Below are 19,030 nucleotides of genomic sequence, written 5' to 3' on the forward strand. Positions count from 1 at the left end.
CAATCAAAACAGAGCATATTTAGGATTCTAGAAATATTTATTAGCATGCCAGATATTATTCCACAGGAACACCTGTGGAATAAGTGTAAATATGACGGACATATCCATTTTATGGATGGAGCTCCAGATGAAACCATAGCGTAATAATACGCACAGTGTCGACTTAAACAGGACATCAGCAAATCCACAATGCTAATAACCAAAACCAAAAAACTATAAAAATATACCTCGTTTATCCTGAATCTTCACAGTGAGCTCCACGAAAGGTTCAGACTCCCTGTCCAGCCTCCTGGTGATGGTGACATCCCCACTGTCGCGCCCCACCGTGACCGAAGAAGTCTGCCTCTCCGGGTAAATGACCTCAAAGCTGGCAGACCTGAACCTGCTGGGATGGAGGCTAGTTATCACGGAGCCGACGCTTGCATCCTCGGATACGTTTAAGGAGACTAAGGCTGCAGGATCCAGATCCAGGGACTCCGAGGGTGCGCGTTTGAACCTTTCCGGCCTGGGTTTCAACCACTTCCGTGGAGAAACTGTGACCATTACGCCTTCTTCGCTTGTTAAGGGAGGCCATCCGTGATCCGTGGCAAAAACACGGAATTCCAACTCGGATTGAAACCCCAGAATGGAGTCCAGTAGTAAAACTTCGCCGGTTTTAGGCACGATATAAAAAGTGCCGGTTTTGGGCGCAATAATGTATGTTAAGTGCGCGTTCATGCCGCTGTCCGCGTCCTCGGCTCTGAGCCTCCAAAAAACGCTCCGGAGAGCAGTGGTGTCATCTAAAGTTATACGCACGGCTTCCGGTGGCGCAAAAGTAGGCTCGTTGTCGTTTGTGTCCAAAACGTCCACTTTTACAGACGCGACATCCACAACCAAAGCGTCTGACGCGCAATTCTCGCAGCATAAAGCGACTCTCAGGCGGTACTCGGTGCGGAATTCCCTGTCTAGCACCTTGGAAGTTTTTAACAATATATTCCCACGTTTGTGGTGCGCGAATGCGCGGAAATCCTGACTTCCGTTGCCGTAGATTTTGAAGTGCAAACCCGGTACCGGGCACCATCTTTGCGCGTAAATGCGCCTCACCGGAATGCTAAGTCCGTTCACTTTGGAAGCCGTCGGCGAGTTCTCGAAGACATGTCCGTGGAAGAAAGGGAGTCTCTGCGGTGTTTGGTGTCCCGTTGATGGCGTCAAAATGCAACACAGGAGCGTGGAAACAGCCCACATCATGTCGGCGGCGAGTTACATAAAAGCCGCTTCCAGGCGATACGAGGCGCGGTTAGAAGATGGAGGAAGAAATCCCCTCATGATGAGACTGCATCCTTCCACAGGATCCTCGGGGGGGGGGTCGTATTTTGGCCCCACGCAGAGCTCTGCGCTCTTCCCACAAGCACCACTGCGCTGCAGGCTTGTTTGCTGGTCTCGCATGCGGTTTTCAACACGGGGGGGGGGGTAAGGGGGCGTGGCGGAACGTGGAGAAGCTGCTCCTCGGCGTGCCCCACCCTGTGTGATGGTCAGCAACCAACGCCCCCCCCCCCCCCCCCCTTGCCAGTCATGTCACAAATCCACCATGTTCTTGTAAACATCTCTTTGCCCAAAAATCTATGGAGGACCAAAACTGCCAAAATAATAAATAAATAAATAAAAAAAAGTGAAAATAAAAACAAAAATGAAAAAAAAATCAAAAAATTAAATACAAAAAATAAATATAAATGGAAATAAAAACAAAAATATATTTTTTAAAATTTTTGAATCTTGTTTTTTATTTTTGTATTTATTTTTGCTTTTATTTATTTATTTATGTATATATGTTTTTATTTTTGTTTTTATTTCCATTTATATTTATTTTTTGTATTTAATTTTTTGATTTTTTTTTTCATTTTTGTTTTTATTTCCACTTTTATTTATTTATTATTTTTGGCAGTTTTGGTCCTCCATAAAAATCTAGTTAGCTACTCCAGCTAACCAGGGCGTTTAACTCCAACCAGTCTGTGTTGCACAGTGGAGTAGTGGACATTTTAGCCTTGCAGTCCTGATCCCAATTGGGGCACCTCTGGGGAGTTTGTTTCCTCTTCCCGTGCCTGCTGAGGAATAATTATTCTCCATAAAATGTTTTTTTTTATTATTATTTTTGTGTCTGTAACAGATTAATTGGCTTGGAACTTAATTAATTAATTAATACCAAAAACTGAAGGACCTTTTTATGTATATAAATATAGAAAAACAATGTAGACCAAGGTACCAACGTAACTTGACGGGAAAAAAAACAGCACAACATCAACAAAAGACAAAACTATTCCGGAGAAGGAAGGAATATCATTGTATATTCCAGCAGAAAACATCAAAAGAACTTCCCACGTTCGATTCTTTGGTTAGAAGAAACCAAAGGCCTGCTTGGATCAGACTAATGAGTGGAGAAGGAAATCAACAGACCCCCTCAAACGCAACACGTAGGAGTCATGTTCTAAAAATAGCACTGCTCACAAATTATCATTATTATTTTATACTTTAAATTTTGAATCAGAATTGCTTACATTAATGTATTTTAAAAAATAACGTTGTATAACATAAAAAAATTAAAACAAAAATATTTGATTTATAACGAACTCTGACCTCAGGTCAAAGTTCACGTTTGCGCGCGTCACGGCGACGAGGAGTTAGCTTACTTGTGCAGTTAGCCCAAAAAACATAACAGAAAAACGAAAAAGGACTTACAGTTTTCACGGTAACTGAGAAGAAAAGTTTTTCTGTGCTTTCTTTGAAATAAAAAAATATATATCTCTTTTGCCGGACGACTGTTGCAATACCGAAGCGGGACAATGTGGAGAGACCCTACAAAGGTTGTCACGAACGCCGCAATGCTAGCTAGCAACCCGGCATCGCATTAAGGACGGAAAGGCCTGTTTGTTTAAAGGCTGCTTTGGATAAACAACGGACACAGAAAGCAACCGAAGCTAGCTTCAAGCTAGCAAGCTTCCAAGGTAAGCTGATTGATGCTAACACAATATTCAAAGATGAGTAGTCCCTTTGTCATCTTTTCCTTCGTCGACGTGGAGAAGTTCGGTGGATACTTCAGCTGCAAGGTAAAGGTAAGACTGTCACTCAAATGATAAGTGCAGCTAATGCATTTCAAACATTTCTCAGTGTATTTACAGAGCAAAACAATGCTGCACTTTCCCTTTGTGCGGTGAGTGTTCGATGCCAACGCTTCTGCTACTGCAACTTTGCATAAAACGGTAAACCAGTACTCCCATTTTGACGTTGGACAGGTAGAGATAGAAATCCTAACTCCCAAGTTTATCACAAAACAGGTCATGTAGCCCTTTATGCTATCCGTGTTCACAAAGTAGCCCTCAGCCTCAAGGTTGGTGACCCCTTGTTAGAGCATCAAACCTGTTTACGACCGTCTGGACATGAACCCAGACAGCTTTACTACTACACATAATATACATAATCCAGAAAATAATACATCTTGTAAATATAAGTAGATACTGTAGTGCTGCTTCCACTCGTACTCAGGAATTCCTAGTCGCTAGTGGGAAGTGAAGGTCGGATTTCTTCCTTGAAAAGTCGGAGAATCCTCCCTTTTGAAGATGGCCGCCCCGATTGTGTAAACAACTTCTGCAGTCATCTGTTTATTGTACCTCGGAATACTATTTGTGTCGCTCTAAATCAGCCGCATACATCGTATTGTTTGATGTATACGATATGATACTAGTGTAAATGATGTGTTTTCATGTGGAATATGCTAACTACAACACAGGTTGTGCTAATAATAGCTAACAAAAGTTTGGTAGACCAGTGTTTTTTTTATGGATGTTTTCATGACCTCGTGCTGGTGTGTTTGAACCGAACCGCTGTAGTGACAGCTCATGACCGACATAGAATACCACATCACAATTTGAATGCATCTTCGAATGCCTCACATTTGTATTTTACTTCTTTTGGCAATTTCTAGCTTAAAAAATGTAAAATAAGACAAAATATAACTAAATGTGCCAGATTTGCTTCAATGTGCATATTTTAGACACACCACAAAACAGCATGATTTATTCATATATTTTGGAAAAAAAAAACATAAGACCGAGTGAAGCCGCAAAATTTGAATGGCAATGTGGGTGGCGACTGTATGCTTCGCTAAAGACAAACGTGAAGGTACCGAGGCTCATAAATAAATGAAGGTGGCTTCAGTGGTGATAGATTTGTGCTGCACATACAAGACGGTCTCCATAAAATATAAACATTCTTAAGTTTAGTTTCTGTTTTTACGAGGGAACTCCTGCACCACCCGTTTGATGGTAGATGGTACACCCCTGGAAAGAAAACGGGCTGCGTGAATGCTTCATCCAGGCTGTTAAACTACGAAGAACATGATGTTAGAAGAGGTCACTGATGTTGGACCAGGTTTCATCCACGCCAAAGCAGGTAGTGTAGGACCAAGTATTCAGCGGGAGGGGGTTGCAAGATGATGTATATTTTTATGAAATCAGAATGATGTGATTATAATCAGGTGGGGGGGGTATATTGGCGGAATCTGATGATTGCGGGGGTGATGACCCACCCCACCCCCACCCCCATCCTCCATGTAAATGACATGTCTGCTCTCACCTATGTTAAGCAGAGAATCAGGACCATAATATCAGCTGGTTATTTTGTGGCGGGGCTGAAATGCAGTGGAAAATTGTTCATTTTCACAACAAAGAGAACTTTGCTGTACAATCATCTTAGTCTTGGTCAAGAAGACTTCCCGAGGAGGACAAGCCTTAAAGTAAGTGTGTCAGGTCGTTTTTGATGATCAATATTCACAATCTTTGATACTGCGCAAATTAATTTTGCACATTTTGTGACTGCTTTATTCCTAAATGAAATAATTTAATTTAGTTCCAACAGATTCTACACACATGTTGACATCCTTTGACAGCCGCCAGTCTTTTTTTTTTTTAAATGGACGTAGAGCGACGCCACGCTCATATCTTTCATCTGGACTCAGTCTGAATATTGAAGTGTTGGCTGAACGATCTGTATCAATTTCAAACCGCAATCCATCACCTCAATTTTAGTAGAATCCACTACCCGCAGCAAATTGTTCTTTTCGAGGCAATAACCTGAAGTGAGCCCCTAGATATTTCTGCATCGCGGAGCGGCAGCTGGAGCACAAAGCTCATATTGGTTCATCAGCGCGTTCTTTACATGGTGTGATGTCACCACGACACGCCAGCTATGCTGCATTCGGTGCGTTTTTTTTTTTTTTTTTGCAATAAGCCCCGAGAGTGAAATCTGACTGATGGGAAATGACCGCATGCTGTGGTATCGCCGCTCTACGCTATCATCAAATGGGAAATGGCGGCAGGGAGAAATCTCAGTCAAGTGAGCAATTGGCTGCTCTCTAACCTCCAAACTATTCAGACCTTTTGTACTAAAATGATAGCATACAAGGGTAAAAAAAAATTCAGATTCTGAGTAAAGGTCTCACTTTTGCCATGACTGCAGATTTGGTAAGTTTATGGATGAACTCGAGAATGTAAAAAAAAAAAAAAAGGACCTCGGGCCGCACTTTGGACAACCTAAAACAATGCATTCCATCAGATTCATCGAGAGCGATCAGCCTGACAACGTCAACATTGACACGGAAACTACAAAGCCTTAATGAGATTTCTTTAAAATTAGAAAAAAAAAAACATGAAACAGTCTCGTCATCCGTCTTTTCTCGCAGATAACGAAGAGCTGCGGGGCATCAAGCGAACGTACTGCTGAGAGCAGCCGATGAACATAAGAACGCTTCATGCTAACTCTATGAATAATTGAGCAAATCCATTCCCTTCATTCCGAGGCAAACATTTCAGGGCCAAGGTTGCAGTCTTGTAGATTTGAAAAAAAGAAAGACACAACAAGTCCACAACACAGGCGTCGTTTATTGACCGATGCTAGGATGGTTCAAGTGACCGATGCTAGGCTACGAAGTGATACAAAGGAAACCTCCACCTGCGATTCTCCCGTTCAGACAGACAAGACTCGATATTTGCAAAAACTCCGCCTAGTAGTAGCATCAAAACGCTGACAGGAACAAAAACATCGTAGTCTTCCTTGTCGTTTCCTGTGTACGAGTCCCTCAGGACACCCCCCCCCCTCCTCCATCAGATCCTCAAGGCAAAAAGCAGTTAAATATAAAGACATCTCTCCCATGTATTAGGTGCGGCTAATTAGATTTGATCTGCCATCCCCCCCAAGGCGTCTTACCACCCACCGCAGTATTTAAGTGGCGCCGGATATGAATTATGGAGCAAGGCGTATGCAACCAGGTTTTTCCACATTTACTCACAAAAATAATCATCCAGTTGAGCAAAAAAAAAAATGTTCTCCAAATGTCAGTTGCTGCACATAAAAAAAAAAAAATGTAAACAAAATCACCTCATTATTCCGCGTACGGGAAGACAAACTGTGGTTCCTGGTTGTGAACACGACAAAACAAATGCTTGAACGCGAAATAAAAGTTTGGGATAGGCTGCCATTTAAGTCAAAAATTCACAGTATACTACGTTATTATTATTATTATTATTATTATTAAGAGATGCGTTGGGAAAAATATACCAACAGTCAAACAGATTGGAATGACCCCCATTCCCCTTTGGAATGCTATATGCTAGCAAAATGACTATGATTATTCTCGTAAAATTGTAACCTTTTTCTTGTTAGAATGAAACTTTTTTCTCTTAATATTTTGACTTTATTCTCTTTATAATTACAGATTTTTTTTCCATTTCTTCTGGTATTTTTGTTTATTGATACCCATAATATTTTTTTTGCTTCTCTGCCAAACTAATTTTCCAAAAATTACAACTTTATTTGTTTTTGTTCATTTCTCATAATATTTAAAGTAATATTTAAATGTACAGTATAATTATAATAATATTAATTTCTGTCACTTTTCCCCCAATCTTATTTTCCCCCAATTTTTTTTTTTTTTAGAGAATGTTAGAAAAAGAAAGGTAATTTTTCTTTAATACTAAAGAAAAATAATAATAAAAAAAATTAATAATAAAACATTTTTTTCCCATTTTTAGTTTTTTTTTAGTATGTGTCACGGTCCGATAAAAACAGCAGCAGTACGCACATGGCCCCCAGGTCCCACTTTGGGCACCCTTGTCCCACAGATTGTCCGAAATAAATCGACCAAAAATGCGACCAAACCCATCGCCACGCCCCCATCATCGTTCATCTTCACAGTTATTGGCGCTGCAGGAAGGGGGCGTGGCCGGTATGCAAACCCCTCCCTCCAGTGGTTGCCAGACGTATTCCGCCTCCATTCACTAGTTTGTGTACGCATGTTTGTTAGTGGTTTCAAAGCGGAAGTCATGACACATCTCCGTCATTTTTTCTTTTTTTATTATAGGTTGGTGTTTTTTGTAGCAAACCCCCCCCCTCACCCCCCCAAGACAGTAGGCTTGAACAGCTTTGTGCACGCAGTAGTGTTACTTGGTGAACATCTGATCGTGTTTTGCATCCTGCCACACTCTGGCGGTTTTGTCTTGACAACAACACAGGTGTCATTCCAGGAAGGAATATGCCCCCCCCCCCCCCCCCCAGTCCCCCCCTCCCGTCTTTATTTCAGATTTTTGCATTATCTGTCTCTCACACCTGCCAAATGTCTTTCCCTGGAGCAATGAAGCATCCTGTCAAAAGCAATCCTGCGTCACTTGTTTCTGTCTTGGGTTTTGGCCAAGCAGAGAAGGTTCTCTGGCGCCCTCTGGCGGCCATCTGTCTCATATACGAACTCCATGTACACTTTACAGTATAGTACTAGATAATAAGGATTATCATAAATTAATACAGTGGTACATATCTATCAATATATATTTGATTTTGAAGCTTTTTTATGATAAAAAAATATACGGTGTCCAAAGTGCAGCCTGAGGGCCTTTTGCGGCACACTGAAATTTTTAAAAAAAACATATATATGTATTATATTTAATGCAGTTAATATTAGTTTGCCGTATAACCATTTTATTTTAGTTATCATGTTCTAGAAAAGAAGTAGAAATATCACGGGAATACAGTCGGACTTCTAAGAAAATATCCACAATATCCATGTCATAATCATAAAAATAATAACGCCACTAAATAATAAATTAATACAAGAGATTGAAAAAATAAGTGTAATTTTACAAGAATATAGTCAAAATATTATGAGAAAAAGTTGCAATTTTACGAGAATAAAGTCGGACTCTTATGACTTCAGTAACAAAGTAGAAATATTTAAAAATCATAAATACCTATGATATATATTTTTCGATTTAAAACATAGAACCCAGCAGAAAAAGTGCTGAGTTCTAGAAAAGAAGTAAAAATATCACGGGAATAAAGTCGGACTTCTAAAAAAAAAAATTTACACAAGGATGTCATAATCATAAAAATAACACCACTAAATAATAAATTACTAAAAGATTGAAAAATAAGTGTAATTTTACAAGAACATAGTCGAAATATTATGAGAAAAAGTTGCAATTTTACGAGAAAAAAATCGAACTCTTATGACTTCAGTAACAAAGTAGAAATATTTAAAAATCATAAATACGTATGATATATATTTTTCTATTCAAAACATAGAACCCAGCAGAAAAAGTGCTGAGTTCTACAAAAGAAGTAGAAATATCACAGGAATAAAGTTGCAATTTTACAAGAATAAAATCGGTTATGACTTCAGTAACAAAGTAGAAATATTTAAAAATCATAAATACTTATAATATATATTTTTCTATTTAAACCAGCAGGAAAAAGTGCTGATATGTAGAATTAGGACGCCCTTGAAAGTGCTACTTGAAATCTCATCAGACCAGCAGACAATCACAATGACTCGTCTGCTTTTTTTTTTTTTTTTTTTTTTATATCTCGGCCATAAAAATATCATAAAATCATAAAAACCCATAGCTAGAACTTCATCATAATGCTGTTTACAGCCTAATCCAAGAGCAGGAAATTCCCGGAAATTGTCAAGGATTGGGCATCACACCACCAACATTAAAAAGCCTGTTTAATTGCAGGGTATATTGACAGTACAGTACAAGTACAGTACAATGCAGTACAGTGATAAAAAAACACTTCCATATTGCTCCAATTATACGTGCGTCAATCACCCAGAAACAGTAATAATGTAATAACGGTACGTGTGCACTAAAGATGGGCAACACTACAAATGGAGGATTGGGGGGGGGGCACTTTGACTGTGGCGCTCCGATGATGATGATGGATGGCTTGTTGATGGAAAATAATACTATATGAATATTGAATCGTGAGAGGAGAGAGACGCGGAGCTTTCCATGAATCAAAGAGGATTTGGGATCGCTGGAGCTGGAGCGGGAACAAAATGTAAAAAGTGTGGTGGGGGGGGCGTAAGAAGCAGACAAAACAAAAGACAACAAATGATAGCAAAATGCGTTACGTAACAAAGTCATTCAGCATTAGTTGCCGTGTTACACGAGTGCCGCCGTATTGATTCGTACGGAACGGCGACCTTCCTTAGCTACCGCAGGATCCTGGGAGCCGACCTGTCGTCGGTCACCGTCTTGCGGAGCTTGACGCCGCGCCGTATCGTCACCAGCATATCCGGTCCCTCCCGGGGCTCTGTCAAGGGTTCCTGATTCGGTGTGACCTGAGTAGAATTCCCCGACGAGGAAGAGCCGGGGAAGGGGAACTGCCCCTCGCCGAGGGCGTGGGCGCTTGCCGCTAGCTCTCCGATCTTCTCGACTAGGCTGTGGCGGTTAGCGGCGAGCAGGGGGTCTTCCTCAGAAGCATGGGCGCCCGCTGCGGGGGCCTGTCGGCCGTATGCGGTCCTGTCTGCGCCACCCCAAGACACTCCGGTGTATTCGCCCCCGAATGGCTCATACGGGTACAGAGACTCTTCGCTACTTGCACGATTCCGGGGTGAGACGGTGTACCCCGGAGAGTCCGGCACAGTCGGGGTTTTCACCGGAACAATGGGCGGCCGAATGGGGATGGGCCCCGACGTGGAAGGCGTGCGTCTCACCCCGGCTTTAGAGGACGGTGTCCGGCGAATTGTGGCCGTTCCAGACGACACCGCTCCAGTAGGGGGACTCGGCAACGCCTTACCCGCGGGGAGTCCCGCCGTGCTGGCTGGTCTCTTGGTCTGGATCATGCGGCGGTAGCTTTGGGCGATGTTGCTGTGGCGTGGAATGGTCGAGGACTTGTCAAACTCCGGCTGAGCCTCCGTGTCGGCGTCGCCGTTGAGAGAGTAGCACTCGTAATCAGAACCTAGAGAAGACGAGCTCGTTAATATGTTTCAGTTTTGCACTCGAATGAGATCCGGACCCCCGAGGGTTGTTTCACCTTGCGAGGGGATGGTGTCCTCGGAGCAGGAGGGGGTGTTGGTCTGGGTGCTGTAGCCGCTGGAATACTGGAGTGAATCTCTGCTGCTTTTCTGCTGCTCCATACTTAAGCCTCTGGTCAAGACCATGGCCAGGGTGCTGGCTGCGGGCGACAGGGGCTCCCCGTGCTGCACAAACAGGGACCACATGGACATGACCCGGGTCCCAACACAAACCGTATCCGCAACGTAAGCATATTTTTATGACGCTCGGGTATGTTGAGAATTAGTACAAATTCATATTTTCATTGCGTAAACGGCCTAAAAACAAGGGTGTCCAAAGTGCGGCGGGGGTGATCATTTGTGGCCGGCTCACTTTTTTGTTGGCCCGTAAAAAAAAACAAATGCAAGCAAAACCGGAAAAGTCAGCGGTCGTTTTACGAGAATAAAGTCAAAATATTAAAAGACAAAAATTGTCATAATTTGGACTGAAACCACCACAGCAAAAATAGAAGCTGTCATTTTACGAGAATAAAGCCAAAATATTAAGAGACAAAAGTCATAATTTGACCAAAATTAGCACTGAAACCACCACAGCAAAAATAGAAGCTGTCATTTTACGAGAATAAAGCCAAAATATTAAGAGACAAAAGTCATAATTTGGCCAAAATTAGGACCGAAACCACCACAGCAAAAATAGAAGCTGTCATTTTACGAGAATAAAGTCAAAATATTAAGAGACAAAAGTCATAATTTGGCCAAAATTAGGACTGAAACCACCACAGCAAAAATAGAAGCTGTCATTTTACGAGAATAAAGTCAAAATATTAAGAGACAAAAGTCATAATTTGACCAAAATTTGGACTGAAACCACCACAGCAAAAATGGAAGCTGTCATTTTACGAGAATAAAGTCAAAATATTAAGAGCCAAAAGTTGTCATTTTAAGGGAATAACGTTGTTGTGACATTGAAACAAAAAAAATATTTAAAAAATCAAAATATGATAAAAAAAAACAAAATAAATTTGTAATTTTTGAAAAGGTGATAATATTATGAGAAAAAATAAAGTACTCAACTATGATAGGAATATTTATAAAGTCAAAATATTACATCTATGTTGATAATAAAATGGTAGCATTTGGTAGCATAGCATGCTAATATTATGAGAAACAAACAAATGAAAGTTTGGGAAATTAAGTTTTAACGTTATGGGAAGGAAGTCCAAATACTACTAGTACTACTAGTACTACTACTGTATTGGAGTTCTGTGCTGGGCTCGTCTTCCCCTGGATTCGGTACCTTTGCCGCGACGACTGCGGGTCCAATTCTTGCTCTGTGCGTGTCGTCCGCCTGCATCGCGGACCCCCTCGGACTGGGCGGAGCTTCCAGCTCTCTCATCTTATCCAGCGACTCTCTCCTGCGTTGCAAAGTGCAGACCAATGACGGCTCACACTGGTTGGATTTGGCCCAATCCTGCGGCAGCACACGCAGCAGTTAGACAGCCGCCAGGACGCCATCTTGGATTTGGCTCATGTACTGGTTAGATGTGATGTTAAATGACAAAGCGCAACAGAAAGGCGACTGCAAGGTCGGAGAAGAAGCAACAAAGTTGAACCCAAAATTCCAAAGGAAAACAAACCTTCCAGCTAGGAACCTTTGATGTGGGAGAGGGGGTGTCGGATCCGGGGGGGTGGTTAAATGCAGGGGACACAGGAAGTATGACAGACAGAGGCCTGATGGCGCCAGTGTGAGAGAAAGCGGGGCGGAAGGTGCCGAAGGATGAGCATGAGCCAAACTGCAGGATGACACACAAGTCCGAGTCAGAGCGCTCCACTTCCACAAACGGTCCCGTTCCCATCCCATTCCCATCCCATTCCCTGAGGCGTTCGAGGCCCATGGGCTTTTTTTTTTCCCCTTTTTCTTTTTTCTCGTAATATTCCAAGAAAAAAAGTTCCAATATTACAAGAATAAAGTCATAATTTTAGTAGAATAAATTCATATTTTTTTCTTTTTTCTCGTAATATTTCAAAAATAATGTAAGAAAAAATAAAGATGTAATTTTCCAAGAAAAAAAATCCAATATTACAAGTATAAAGTCATAATTTTAGTAGAATAAATTCATTTTTTTTCTTTTTTCTCTTCTTGTAATATTTCAAAAATAATGTATGAAAAAAGATATACATTTTCAAGAAAAAAAGTTCCAATATTACAATAAAGTCATAATTTTAGTAGAATAAATTCATATTTTTTTCTTTTTTCTCTTCTTGTAATATTTCAAAAATAATGTAAGAAAAAATAAAGATGTAATTTTCCAAGAAAAAAAATCCAATATTACAAGTATAAAGTCATAATTTTAGTAGAATAAATTCATTTTTTTTCTTTTTTCTCTTCTTGTAATATTTCAAAAAATAATGTATGAAAAAAGATATAAATTTTCAAGAAAAAAGTTCCAATATTACAATAAAGTCATAATTTTAGTAGAATAAATTCATATTTTTTTTCTTTTTTCTCTTCTTGTAATATTTCAAAAATAATGTAAGAAAAAATAAAGATGTAATTTTCCAAGAAAAAAAAATCCAATATTACAAGTATAGTCATAATTTTAGTAGAATAAATTCATTTTTTTCTTTTTTCTCTTCTTTTAATATTTCAAAAATAATGTATGAAAATAAAGATGTAAATTTCCAAAAAAGGTTGAAATATTACAAGAATAAAGTCATAATTTTAGTAGAATAAATTCAATTTTTTTTCTTTTTTCTCCTCTTGTAATACTTCAAAAATAATGTATGAAAATAAAAATGTTAATTTCCAAGAAAAAAAGTTCCAATATTACAAGAATAAAGTCATAATTTTAGTAGAATAAATTCATATTTTTTTTTACTTTTTTCTCTTCTTGTAATATTTCAAAAATAATGTATGAAAATAAAGATGTAAATTTCCAAGAAAAAAAGTTCCAATATTACAAGAATAAAGTCATAATTTTAGTAGAATAAATGCATTTTTTTTTCTTTTTTCTCTTCTTGTAATATTTCTAAAATAATGTATGAAAATAAAGATGTAAATTTCCAAAAAAAGATTTGCAATATTACAAGAATAAAGTCATAATTTTAGTAGAATGAATTCATACTTTTTTGCATTTTTTCCCTTCTTGTAATATTTCAAAAATAATGTATGAAAATAAAGATGTAAATTTCCAAAAAAATTGCAATATTACAAGAATAAAGTCATAATTTTAGTAGAATAAATTCTTTTTTTTTTCTTTTTTCTCTTCTTGTAATATTTCAAAAAAATAATGTATGAAAAAAGATATAAATTTCCAAGAAAAAATTTGCAATATTACAAGAATAAAGTCATAATTTTAGTAGAATAAATTCATTTTTTTTTTTCTTTTTTCTCTTCTTGTAATATTTCTAAAATAATGTAATTTTAGTAGAATAAATTCATTATTTTTTTTTCTTTTTTCTCTTCTTGTAATATTTCAAAAATAATGTAATTTTAGTAGAATAAATTCATAATTTTTCTTGTTTTTAAAGCCTTTTTAAGCTCGTCTACTGTGTGTTTGTGTGTGGCTTGGTTATCGCGGAGATTGGTCGACTGGCGACTGGCATGCACCACTAACCGCCGTGGGGGAGTTGCACTCGCTGACAGACTGGCAGGTCTCAGACGCCTCAGAGGAGGCCGAGCTTGTTGATTTCTGGGGAGGGAAGATGGAACAGGAAGAGGCGGGGAGGGGGGGGGGGGGGAAGAGAGAGACAAAGCGGATGATATGAGAGCAAAAATGGCGACCGGTGAGGACTGTTGATGAGTTTCAGAAGGATGGATGGTTTTTGCCTCTCCGAGAGCGTCCTCGGATCGCTACGCCGCCTCGTACGGCAACGGCATGAATAACTTTATCGGTGCGCTGGTACGCAAACATCATGGACTGCAATCCTAAAATGGAGTTGTCGCCTCAAAACGCTAAGACCAGACGCTACCTGGCTGGCGATGTCCGAGGGCATGGGGGACGGCGGTTTGGATTGGGCGTTGGCGTCCTGGGAGACGAATCCTGAGTCGTGAGAAGAGACGCTGCTGAGTCGATGCGCTCCCGAAGAAGGCATCTGGAGAAGACTGCCGACGGGAAAACACGGCCACAAATTAGACGACAGAAACGCTTTTCTTCTCGTCGTCGTTAAGTCGCACATGCTTCTAACTTTAACATGGAATTGGTGTCCAAAGTGCGGCGCGGGGGTCATTTGGGGCCCGTGGCTGTTGGTTTATTGGCCCACAGCACATTTTGTGAATGTGGTCGTTTTACAGGAATAGTCAAATTATTAGGGAAAAAGTAGAGTTGGACAAAATAACATTATATTATTTCAAGGCATACATTTTAAATATGAAAAAACTTCTGTATGATATTTTTTCAAGGTGGTAACATTATTATTATTTTTTTATTTTTTGGGTGGTAGCATTATAAGAAAATGTGGAAAATGAAGATGATACTGAGTATATAAGTATAAGATATATATATATATAAGTATATATATATAAGTATATATATATAAGTATATATAAGTATATATATATAAGTATATATAAGTATATATATATATATATATAAGTATATATATATATACGTATATATAAGTATATATATATATACGTATATATAAGTATATATATATATACGTATATATAAGTATATATATATACGTATATATAAGTATATATATATACGTATATATAAGTATATATATATATATATGTGTATATATGTATATATATATATAAGTGTATATATGTATATATATATATAAGTGTATATATGTATATATATATATAAGTGTATATATGTATATATAAGTGTGTATATATGTATATATAAGTATATATGTATATAAGTATATATATAAGTGTGTATGTATATATATATATAAGTGTATATATATATATGTATATAAATATATATAAGTATATATGTATATAAGTATATATAAGCATGTATATAAGTATGTATATATGTATATATATGTGTGTGTAAGTATATATATGAGATATATATATATATATATATATATATATAAGTATATATGTATATAAGTATATATATATAAGTATATATATATATATATATAAGTACACAACATCATCAGGTGTACCTTGGGAAATCTCATTTTACTTCACTGGACTACAAAAATGTCTCTTCCAGATGAACTGGTCCGTACCTGCACATGCTGCTCTTCCTGGAGCTGATGCTGCTGGGGGACGAGGGCGGGGTCTGGTAGGACCAGGTCAAATCCGATCCTTTTAGGTCCCGGATCACCTGTGGCAACACACGAGATACGTGCTACGGAAAACGGACCCCGAAAAGGTCAAAAGCAGCTGATTGGGATGCGTTCACTGATCCGGTTTTCGGTCAAACCTCAGCTCGCTAACCCCGTCTGGGTCTCGGGCAGGTCTCATAGAGAGCTGCTGCTCCCCCCCCCAACTAGAACCCGCACCAAACCTTCTCCGATTTAGCACTGATGCAGCACAGGTGCCACTGTGATGCTGAGTTCAGGTACCCAGCATGTACGGGACATTTTAATAAATAAATTCCCACCTGCTCACTGGCTGGGGGGAGCTTATGAGGGTCCTCAGTTAGCGCCGTGAGGTCATCAACAATGGCCTGCAAGTGTGTCGTCTCTCCCAGCATGGCGATCTCAACGTTCTGCCAAAGGAAAAACGGAGATAATAACTTATATTTATTTATATATTTAACTTATATTTAATTTAGTAAAGGCACTCGGACCGCAGGTTTCTCACCACCAGAGGCTGCAGCAGGTTAATGAACGCACAATAGCGCCCCCTCTCCTCCAGGAGCGCTCGGCGCACGGCCTGCTTCTCCGTCTCCTCCATGAGCAGGTACAGGTCGCTAACGTCCTGCATGGCGCTGTCCAGCTGCGGGCGTAGGTTGCCCCGCCCTGTTTGTACGCGTCGACGGGAGACGGGAGAAGAAGGGTTGGAATGAGGAAGTTTGAGTCGTCGGGGAAAAAAAAAAGCAAAGACAGGAAGTGATGAGGGATGAAATATGATTAGAAAACACAATTTGAGGTTTGGTCGTTTCCATGGCGATGGCATGACGGTGAGCAATGGGAGGGTTGCGTTCGGACTCGAACATCCAAAACACTGCCAGTTCCGTGCAAACAAATGAACACACAGTATTCCCTCGTTTGTTGGGGTTTACTGGAATTCCCCCCCCCCCCCCCCCATTCCAAAAAAATGTTAGCTTCATTGGCCTCTCCAAATTGTCCATAGATATATATGTGCCTTGGGATATATTAAAATAATATTATATATTAAAATAATATTATATAATATATATAAAATATTATATAATATATAGTATAACATTATGGAATTATATATTAATATTATTCATAATTATATTATTTATAATATTATTTATAAGTTATATTAAATTAATATTATCTTATATATTATAATATATAAATAATATAATATTAATATTATAATATATAAATAATATAATATTAATATATAATACATAATATATTATATATTACATTATATATAACATTATATAATATAAAAATAATATATTATTATATTATTATATTATATATTTGAAAAACTGTGACAGAGTGACTATTAAACTGTTTTTGATCGATTCAACAGCAGCATATACACAAAAATATAATGAATTAATAATATAATATATATGTTATGTTCATAACATAATATATATATAATATATGCTATTCATATACTACGTACACCATGTATGTAAGTACACAGTCGTCTCTCGTCCCTTGGTGTTTTTTCACAAAGAAATAAATTAATAAATTATGCTCTTTCGTAGTTAAAAACTGCCTATTTTTACTCCAAAAGTATACATATTGAAGCTACTTGTGTGTACTTTTTGTCCAAATGAAGCATTATCACATCTAAAATAAATAGAGTATATTGGACATGAAGTGTAGTATCCTACACAGGCCACTAGGTGTCAGTAATTCACTGTGTATTCGAGAGTTAAGGTGCTGAAATAATGTTAAAAAACATATTTAGATCGTAAAACTCATAGTTTATGATCTTCTAAATATGGTTTGTAAGACATGGAGCTAATTATGATTTAAATTATGACTATCCTGAGGTTATTGTATGATTATATTGATGAAGTCATCACTTTGTGTTGTGTTAAATCACACAGATTTCCTATACTGTACCTAATCTTGTGACCAATGAGTGCTGTTTACATTGGGACAAAAGTGAAATGGTCTGTTCCAGTGTCAAACTGTCCCGACCATAAAAGGACTTGGCCAACATGCTAACCACCAGTGAGGTCCAGTATCTTGAAGTGTCATGCAAGACGGCTATTGTTGTTTAAAAGTGAAAGTAAATAACGGGAATAACGCTGGAATGGACGTGGCGTATGCCATTATTCCATAATTCCATTATTCCATTATTCTCAATCCTTTAGGAATCTGAGACTGGCAGTGTGATAATGGTCGTGATGCTTTCAAGGACTACCACATGCATTCCCCGTGAGCTGAACTGGCAGACATACCTAGCAACTCTAAAGTCGGAATGGGGGGGGGGGGGGGACACAGCCGGAAAAAAATGAAAGATGGCAGGGATCAGGCAGGGAGAGAGAAAAGCAACGTTAGCAAATCAGGACAAATTGTATTTTTGACAAAAGTTGGACCCAAAATCTAAGAAGAATGCAAAAAAAAAAAGCAAAGCCTGTTGTAAATATAAACGTGCTGAATATAAACGTTGTAATTCCCGCATCGACCACAAGATGGAGACATTTCACGCCATTTCACATACTCACCTTTTCTTGCTTTTTTCTGAAGTTTAATGGTGTCCAACGACTTCCGTTTGATTTCCTGCCGAGACCGCTTATATTCTGTTGGGAGTCGGACACAAAGACTGTGAAATATACTTATACTGTCAAATAGTACACGCATACGTATAATGATGCATATTGAAACATTCACGTGTTATGTCTACTACATGAAGTAATAGGAGTTCTAAGGTTATTTCATGTCTAGTAATGTTAAAAACTGCATTTAAGTATTATTATTATTATTATTATTTAAGCATTATTTTAAGCCAGGGGTCTCAAACTCAATTTACTTGGGGTCCACTGTAGCTCGGGTCTGGGCGAGACTGGGCCGCATCAGGTTTAAAAAAAAAAAAAAAAAAAAAAACGCATTTACTTAAAAACAAAAAAATTTAAAAAACTTGAAAAAAAAAAGAAAATCAGTAATAAATAAATAAATATAATAATAATAATAAAACAGCAAATAATACAAACTTAAGAAACTACATATAGTTGGTGGGTTGACAAATTATTTTTTTCAGATTAAAATGAACAAATCATTATTAGAGCCCTGTAGACATGACAAATAGTCACATTTATACTTTTTTTTATTTACAACATATTGCGCAACTGCAGGGTCTTGAGACACATGCTAACTCGCAAACTAGAGCGCTAGCGACCTAAACGGTAGCCTTCAAGTTATTTCCTTTCAACTTAAATCGCCAAAAAACTTACCACTTCCACACGGATAGGGAGGATAACTATTAACAGTTATTTAACCTTTAACATGAACATGAATCAAACGTAATATTTTTTTCTGGGTACATGATACCATACAGCATCCATATCAAACTTAAACTTTCATATCAAGGCGGGGGCCTCAAAGTAGTGTCCTGCGGGCCACATTTGGCCC

General features: G+C 38.4%; 2 protein-coding genes across 6 annotated transcripts in view; both read right to left on the reverse strand.

Annotated features, from left to right (window-relative positions):
* LOC131138558 (neural-cadherin-like) overlaps positions 1-1,361 on the reverse strand; it is a 126,752-nt gene extending 125,391 nt beyond the window's left edge. For all 3 annotated transcript variants that reach the window (XR_013627476.1, XM_078791134.1, XM_078791135.1), the window contains exon 1: positions 228-1,361. Coding sequence is in view for 2 of the 3 variants with exons in the window: in XM_078791134.1 (XP_078647260.1) it covers positions 228-1,227 (1,000 nt within the window). In the remaining variant the exon portion in view is untranslated. The remainder of the gene's footprint in view (positions 1-227) is intronic.
* A 7,642-nt stretch (positions 1,362-9,003) lies between these two features.
* Positions 9,004-19,030, reverse strand: part of mtss1la (MTSS I-BAR domain containing 2a) — a 48,367-nt gene continuing 38,340 nt past the window's right edge. The window contains exons 6-15 of one of the 3 annotated variants that reach the window (XM_058086618.2): positions 18,127-18,201; positions 16,098-16,255; positions 15,895-16,002; positions 15,518-15,615; positions 14,291-14,423; positions 13,936-14,010; positions 11,956-12,111; positions 11,616-11,789; positions 10,339-10,504; positions 9,004-10,263 (exon numbers count right to left, since the gene is read on the reverse strand). In XM_058086618.2, coding sequence (XP_057942601.2) covers positions 9,515-10,263; positions 10,339-10,504; positions 11,616-11,789; positions 11,956-12,111; positions 13,936-14,010; positions 14,291-14,423; positions 15,518-15,615; positions 15,895-16,002; positions 16,098-16,255; positions 18,127-18,201 — 1,892 coding nt within the window. In that variant the 3' untranslated portion in view covers positions 9,004-9,514. The remainder of the gene's footprint in view (positions 10,264-10,338; positions 10,505-11,615; positions 11,790-11,955; positions 12,112-13,935; positions 14,011-14,290; positions 14,424-15,517; positions 15,616-15,894; positions 16,003-16,097; positions 16,256-18,126; positions 18,202-19,030) is intronic. The other 2 variants (XM_058086619.2, XM_058086620.2) reach the window with 2 other exon arrangements.

Source organism: Doryrhamphus excisus, linkage group LG6, assembly GCF_037039965.1.
Source record: "Doryrhamphus excisus strain RoL-2023G ecotype Guam linkage group LG6, RoL_Dexc_Guam_v1.1, whole genome shotgun sequence".
Classification (NCBI taxonomy): domain Eukaryota; kingdom Metazoa; phylum Chordata; class Actinopteri; order Syngnathiformes; family Syngnathidae; genus Doryrhamphus; species Doryrhamphus excisus.